The sequence below is a fragment of the Haliotis asinina genome, chromosome 16, assembly GCF_037392515.1.
Source record: "Haliotis asinina isolate JCU_RB_2024 chromosome 16, JCU_Hal_asi_v2, whole genome shotgun sequence".
Taxonomy (NCBI): Eukaryota; Metazoa; Mollusca; class Gastropoda; order Lepetellida; family Haliotidae; genus Haliotis; species Haliotis asinina.
The window spans coordinates 22,828,569-22,837,278 of NC_090295.1; the positions used below are offsets into that span (position 1 = coordinate 22,828,569).

General features: G+C 42.1%; 1 protein-coding gene across 1 annotated transcript; it reads right to left on the bottom strand.

Moving 5' to 3' along the window:
- Positions 1-211: 211 nt before the first annotated feature.
- LOC137268712 (toll-like receptor 4) lies at positions 212-4,346 on the bottom strand. The gene is made up of 2 exons (XM_067803309.1): positions 4,335-4,346; positions 212-2,812 (listed from the first exon to the last, which is right to left on the bottom strand). The coding sequence occupies exons 1-2, from the start codon at positions 4,344-4,346 to the stop codon at positions 212-214; spliced, it is 2,613 nt and encodes an 870-aa protein (XP_067659410.1).
- Positions 4,347-8,710: the final 4,364 nt, after the last annotated feature.

An 8,710-nucleotide genomic window follows, 5' to 3' on the forward strand; every position in this document is an offset into this window, starting at 1 on the left:
GTGAAGATCAACGCATTGAATTTACTTGCCCCCGTTTTATTTATAAAATCAATAGTTGAAAATAGCTTTACTCTGGACTCACGCACACACTTTGAGACTGAACTATTGTATTGTTAGATCGGAAGAAGAAACAATTTGCTAAAGAACAGAAAATGTTGGAATATACATAGAAATGTACACTGTAAAAGTGGTGACTTTAAAAAACAGCACGTTACACCCTGCGTATTGCTCGCTCCAGATTGTGCCAGAACATTTCCTGACCATCCTGATCATCAGTGTACTCTACATAGGAATCTTGACACATCAACTCCACAATGTCAGGGGGCAGGTCCTTCACAGGGATGTTCTCCAAGACAACAACCAGCAGGATGTTCCGTCCCGTGTAGATACTCTCCATCTTAGCCATCTCCACTTCGTACTTACACCAGTAGCTCCTCAAGAAGTGTCTCGACAGGACAATCACCGTTTTCCTGCTGGATTGTACAGCGTTTAGGATGTTGGCAGCAATAGCTTCTCCAACGAGAAAGTCTCGGTGATGAATACAGAGCTTTAGACCTTGCATCTCTTCAAGCCTCTGCCTCATTTTCCTAACTACAAGTTCACGGTCCTCATCAGCGTAGGATATGAAGGCATCAAACTCGAACTCCTGATCCTCCTCTTCTACAGGCAGGTAGCCTCTGTGTCGGTTACGGGCAACGTAGTAGAGGTACCTCAGTTTCCACCTGTATCTGTACACGATGCCCGTCACGGTAAATATCAGGACCAGCATGATGAGACTGAGCACCCCAATCACAACACCAATGTAGGATGCACAGCTCTTCTCCAGTTCCATAATGATGTCATGTAGGTTGGTCATGTTTTTCTGGTCACCATTTGACCCTGTACAGAGTAGGTCCTGAAGATCATAAACACTACTTCGTTTAGTGTCCAGCCACTTCAAGAAGCTCAGTGTCTCACATGTGCATTTCCATGGGTTTTTATGAAGCCTCATTTTCAGTCCTTTGCTCCCACTGTTGTCCAATTGATTTGTAAATGTTGCATCGAGCTCCTCAAAGAGATTATCGGATAAATCTAAAAATTCCAAGCTTCTCAGGTCCCAAATGTTGGCATTCCACATATTTAAATAGTTAGACCCAACACTCAAGAACTGAAGACGTTCTAAGCCCGCGAAAATGTCCCTCGGAAGAGCATTCAGATTGTTATTAGACAGATCCAGATGTTCAAGCTTGAATAGTTTACGGAATGATTCGTTATGTAATGTATAGCCAAGATAATTGGAACTTATATTCAGTATTCTCAAGGAAACAAAATCATCAAAGAAATGTCTGTACATCAAATTACAATAATTATGCGATACATCCACTATTTCCAGATGATGGAACCCGCTAATTGGTCCAAACCACTGTGAAAAGAAATTATAAGACAAATCCAACACCTTTAGTCTGTTCTTACCAAATGACATTCTATGGAGGGTGAAACTCAGTTTCGAGTTGCTTAAGTTTGCATGTGTTAGATTTGGTGGTAGGTAGAAGGTGTAATTGCCTGACCACGGCATGTCACCAACAAGAGCATTTCTAACGAGAGGAAAATCGTCTTTGTTCCAGTTGGCGACAGAGTAAATTGAAATGCAACCTTCATGAGGTGGTGATGCGTCACTATCAGACAGATGAGGCTTTCCATCAGTGAGGAAAGAAGCAAGTTCTGCATATACAGAAAATGGATTAACGTAAGACAAATGACTTGAAGAAGTATCCACAATCTGCAGGTTGGTCATTGATGTCATTGTTAGAAAGTACAAACCAAAATAAAACATGTTTTTTCGCATTGAAAAAACTTTCAGGGTTTTTGGTAGGAGAACGGGTACTCGAGGATCCAGTAATTCTATCCGGTTTTCATCTATGTGTAATTCCTCAAGAACCATACCAGACATGTATTTAACGTGTTCCACAGTTACGAGAATGCCGATACCTCGATATCTCCGCAGCGTATTTGCTCTTAGAATTTTCAGTGAAGAATTCTGAAGACTGTACAAACTAGCAAAAGCCTTGTCTAATCCAAGATCGGAATTGTGGGACAAGTCTAACGTAAGAATGTTTTGGAGGGGCTCAAATGCAGATTGACCAATATCGGTTACTTCACAATTTGAAATGTCTAATTGTGTTACTCTTTTTAAATAGCGGAATGTTTCGTTTGAAATGTCCCTCATGTAGCAGTTTCCTCCAATCGTAAGCCTTGTGATGTTGGTGTATTTAAAGCCTTCTCCAAACATTGGATTCTTCAGCCCATCAATGTAAAGTTCCTGGAGGGATACCAGATCCTGGAAAGTTCCACTTGGGTACTGAAGCAAATATATTTCTGCTTGTGAATTATCAAGATATCCTTCAGATTCTACAGGAGAATTATTTTCCATTTTCAGAACCTTCAGTTTCTTCTGGAACCGGAACAGTCCTTTTGGATAAACACTTTTGGACAAGGATAGTTGATTATGGCTGAGCACCAGAACGTTTAACTCTGTTAGTCCAACAAAGTCGTTTCTCCCAAACCTTTTGAAATCGTTGAATGACACATCCAGACGTTTCAAAGAGCTATACTTCTTCAGTTGTTTGCCAATACTTGTCATTCTGTTATGACTCAGTCTCAGCTCTGTAATATTGTATGGGAGGTAACCTGGAACTGATGGTAGGGATCTATTTGAACAATCTGCAATGACTTCATCCTTTGTTTCGAAACAACTGCAGAGGTGACAATCAAGTGATGATCCATCTGATGACACCAGGATCACCATCAGCCACATGGGTATCGCAAGTCCAATCTGAAAGTAGTTATCATTCTCAATAGGCTATGGACTCAGTTATATTTCTTCACAGAAACCCTTGAACACAATTCTAACATTTTAAGACTGTTAAGGAATCACTATCAAGTTGTGATGAAACTTGACACAAATGCAAATCCTGCACAAGTCCACTCTGAAAGTAGTAATCATTATTTATAGTACTGCTGTTCAAGACGTTTGATTATAGTTGGTATGGGTGTATTTACCAGTGGTGGCTATAGCGAAATAGACCATAATATCCATGCATGCAATAATGTGCAGGTGAAACATGTGCTTCAGACATCTCAAAAGTATGGAGCGGTGGAGTAGCCTTTGGTCAAAGCGTTCAGTTTAAGCAATATTCCAGCAATATCACGGAGGGGGACACCAGAAAAGGGCCTCAAACACAGTACCCATGTGGGGAATTCAACCCAGATTTTGTGGCATGACAAGCGAACGCTTTAACCACTAGGTTACATCGCCGCCCCGAGGTTTAAAACCAAACCTCACATTCCAGAATATTGACTTAGATATGACATCCCCATGCCAACTTCTACTTTCTACTCTACTGTATATAGACCTGACCCTGAAGGTTCGGGTTAGAATATTGGCCTTCAGTAACCTATGCTTGTCGTAAAAGGCGACTAACGGGATCAGCTGGTCAGGCTTGCTGACATGGGTGACACACAGTAATGCAGATCGATGCTCACGTTGTTGATCAGTGCATTGTTTGGTCCAGAGTCGATATTACTTAGCTGGAATATTGCTGAGTGTGGTGAAAAACTAAATTCACTCATTCACTCACTAGTCGGACCCGAGATAGATCTCTCTTTCCTGAAGTTTAAAGAATCTGGCACAAATCAAATATAGCAATAAGTGGGCCACAATCACGAAGTAAATGTTACATGCTGATTACATGCTCAATTTTCCCTGTGAAAGTAAAGGCTGTTCTGACAGACGCGACGCACAATCACTGTCAATCAAACTGTAAACAATTTACAACATTTCCCTGTTCTCTGTCACGCATTAAGGTTTTGAAAAATATATGACTTATCATTTTCCTCAAATTTTAGAGTTATCATCAAATTTTGGAGTCATATAACAATCTCTCTACTGACCAATATGACAGCGGTTTTTGCTGATTACCATGTCCTGTCGACATATCTGACAGCACAAAATCTGTTGCTGCAACTGATACATCCCAAATGTATGTCTCTCCCATTTTTACACCATTCTTTGATTGTGAACCCAGAATGCAAACGAAATGAAGCCCCGAAGTAGATGCAAAATAAAATCTTGAAATTAAACAAACGTTATGTTATACCTACTTCTGGTTTCGATCAAGAAGTTAATTTAATACATACCCGTGCGTGCGTATGTATGAATGTATGTGTGTGTGTGTGTGTGTGTGTGTGTGTGTGTGTGGATGGATGGATGGATGGATGGATGGATGGATGGATGCATGCATGAATGCATGCGTGGGTACCTGAGTGTGTGGTTAATAGGATAGGCGTGTACTTACCCACAACGTCATGGCTGTAGCTAGCAGCGCGCGGGACTGAGGGGGAACCTGGCATGTGGATCAGAGACTGGTTTGCGCCAATTACTTCCTGCTTTAAAGAATCAAGTATGCACGTCGGCCCTGACACATCTCAGTTTGAATGGATGCATTATGTGTGTTATCTCTCATTCCGGCTATCTATCGTCTCCTAAAGTATCTGTTATGTTGTCCTCATGGTAGCAATAAGCCCCAACCCTAAACCCTTTCTCCATTGACATGCCTGTGATATGAAACAATTATGGCAAAATAGGCTGAGGTTTGCCTTCACGGTGGTACCTTTCTGCAGCTGCACTGGAGAAATGATGGTAATAATGAATTATCAAACCTTGTTTAATTATCCACGTCACCTCATATCTCACAGCCTGACAACGTCACCTCATATCTCACAGTGTGTTCATGTCATATCGTATCTCACAGTGTATCCATGTACCATCATATCACACAGTATGTCCATGTCACATCGTATCTCACAGTGTGTTCATGTCACAGCGTATCTCACAGTATGTCCATGTCACATCGTATCTCACAGTGTGTTCATGTCACAGCGTATCTCACAGTATGTCCATGTCACATCGTATCTCACAGTATGTCCATGTCACATCGTATCTCACAGTGTGTTCATGTCACATCGTATCTCACAGTGTGTTCATGTCACATCGTATCTCACAGTGTGTCCATGTCACATCGTATCTCACAGTATGTCCATGTCACAGCGTATCTCACAGTATGTCCATGTCACAGCGTATCTCACAGTGTGTCCATGTCACATCGTATCTCACAGTATGTCCATGTCACATCGTATCTCACAGTGTGTCCATGTCACATCGTATCTCACAGTGTGTCCATGTCACATCGTATCTCACAGTGTGTCCATGTCACATCGTATCTCACAGTGTGTCCATGTCACATCGTATCTCACAGTGTGTCCATGTCACAGCGTATCTCACAGTGTGTCCATGTCACATCGTATCTCACAGTGTGTCCATGTCACATCGTATCTCACAGTGTGTCCATGTCACAGCGTATCTCACAGTATGTCCCTGTCACAGCGTATCTCACAGTGTGTTCATGTCACAGCGTATCTCACAGTGTGTTCATGTCACAGCGTATCTCACAGTATGTCCATGTCACAGCGTATCTCACAGTATGTCCATGTCACAGCGTATCTCACAGTGTGTCCATGTCACATCGTATCTCACAGTATGTCCATGTCACATCGTATCTCACAGTGTGTCCATGTCACATCGTATCTCACAGTGTGTCCATGTCACATCGTATCTCACAGTGTGTCCATGTCACATCGTATCTCACAGTGTGTCCATGTCACATCGTATCTCACAGTGTGTCCATGTCACAGCGTATCTCACAGTGTGTCCATGTCACATCGTATCTCACAGTGTGTCCATGTCACATCGTATCTCACAGTGTGTCCATGTCACAGCGTATCTCACAGTATGTCCCTGTCACAGCGTATCTCACAGTGTGTTCATGTCACAGCGTATCTCACAGTGTGTTCATGTCACAGCGTATCTCACAGTATGTCCATGTCACAGCGTATCTCACAGTGTGTTCATGTCACATCGTATCTCACAGTGTGTCCATGTCACAGCGTATCTCACAGTGTGTCCATGTCACATCGTATCTCACAGTGTGTCCATGTCACATCGTATCTCACAGTGTGTCCATGTCACAGCGTATCTCACAGTATGTCCCTGTCACAGCGTATCTCACAGTGTGTTCATGTCACAGCGTATCTCACAGTGTGTTCATGTCACAGCGTATCTCACAGTATGTCCATGTCACAGCGTATCTCACAGTATGTCCATGTCACATCGTATCTCACAGTATGTCCATGTCACATCGTATCTCACAGTGTGTCCATGTCACATCGTATCTCACAGTGTGTTCATGTCACATCGTATCTCACAGTGTGTTCATGTCACATCGTATCTCACAGTATGTCCATGTCACATCGTATCTCACAGTATGTCCATGTCACATCGTATCTCACAGTATGTCCATGTCACAGCGTATCTCACAGTATGTCCATGTCACATCGTATCTCACAGTGTGTTCATGTCACAGCGTATCTCACAGTGTGTCCATGTCACAGCGTATCTCACAGTGTGTCCATGTCACATCGTATCTCACAGTATGTCCATGTCACATCGTATCTCACAGTATGTCCATGTCACATCGTATCTCATAGTATGTCCATGTCACAGCGTATCTCACAGTGTGTTCATGTCACATCGTATCTCACAGTGTGTTCATGTCACAGCGTATCTCACAGTATGTCCATGTCACATCGTATCTCACAGTGTGTCCATGTCACATCGTATCTCACAGTATGTCCATGTCACAGCGTATCTCACAGTATGTCCATGTCACAGCGTATCTCACAGTATGTTCATGTCACATCGTATCTCACAGTATGTCCATGTCACAGCGTATCTCACAGTATGTCCATGTCACATCGTATCTCACAGTATGTCCATGTCACAGCGTATCTCACAGTATGTCCATGTCACAGCGTATCTCACAGTGTGTCCATGTCACAGCGTATCTCACAGTGTGTCCATGTCACATCGTATCTCACAGTATGTCCATGTCACATCGTATCTCACAGTATGTCCATGTCACAACGTATCTCACAGTATGTCCATGTCACATCGTATCTCACAGTATGTCCATGTCACAGCGTATCTCACAGTATGTCCATGTCACAGCGTATCTCACAGTATGTCCATGTCACATCGTATCTCACAGTATGTCCATGTCACATCGTATCTCACAGTATGTCCATGTCACATCGTATCTCACAGTATGTCCATGTCACAACGTATCTCACAGTATGTCCATGTCACAGCGTATCTCACAGTATGTCCATGTCACAGCGTATCTCACAGTGTGTTCATGTCACAGCGTATCTCACAGTGTGTTCATGTCACAGCGTATCTCACAGTGTGTTCATGTCACCTTATATCTCACCTTGTGTTGATGTCACAACATATCTCACAGTGTGTTCTTGTCACCTCATATCTCACAGTGTGTTCACGTCACATCATATCCCACAACGTGTCCACGTCACATCATATTTCACAGTGTGTCCATGCCATTTCATATCTCACGGTGTCTATGTCACATCATATCTCACAGTGTGCCCATGTTACATCATATCCCACAGTGTGTTCATGTCACATCATATCTCACTGTGTGTCCATGTTACATCATATCCCACATTGGGTCCATGTCACCTCATAACTCACAGTGTGTCTACGGCACCTCATATCTCACAGTGTGCTCAAGTAATCTCATATCTCACTGGGTATCCACATCACCTCATATACTACACTGTCACATCCATGTCACCTCATATTCCATAGTGTGTCCATGTAACCTCATATCTCAAGGTGTATCCATGTCACCTCATATTCCACTGTGTGACCATGTCACCTCATATTCCACAGTGTGACCATGTCACCTCATATTCCACTGTGTGACCATGTCACCTCATATTCCACAGTGTGACCATGTCACCTCATATCTCACAGTGTGTCCATGCCACCTCATATTCCACAGTGTGACCATGTTACCTCATATACAGTGTATCACTGTGTCCAAGTCACCTCAAATTACACACTTTTCCACATCCTTTATTTATTGTTCTGCCAAACATGACAAACTCAGTGGTTACCATTTCATACCACAGTCAGCCTGTATTCGTCATCTCGAGGTGATAACCTATATCACATTTTTTACATGAATCTTTTTCAGTGACACACAATCAAACAGGGAACACGTTTTGACCAAGTTATCTTCAATACTCGCGTTTTACAAGCCTGTGTTAGCCATTGTGTAACAACGTTTGAAATGCATTACGTAATATATGTTGCTATTAAGTAGGTGGCAAAGGTTTGCGATAATTTGTCCTGGAAAGTGCTCCAAGGTTCTTCAAACGCATAGACATCCCAGGCAACCAGAAGTTTGGGGTAAGGTCTATAACAGGTGTAACAATTAATATAATCCTTCGTTGATTAATGTTGGTTTCACATCTAGTTCTGAAGACCTTTAAAGATATTCTTGCTCCTCATTACCGTCCGAACCAAAAATTCGACCCGACTCAAATATTGTTTATTTCTTACGCTGGAGAAATTGCAACTTTGACTCTCAAAATGTACATGAATTTTTCACATTTCTAAGTCTTGATTTTCTGTTGTAGAAAAGGTGTAAGTTTCAAAAAAAATCCAGGTGTTTGGGGAAATAACAGAAAATCTGAAAATGAAATCCGACTGACACATATTTTTCATTTTATTTATTTATTTATTTATTTATTT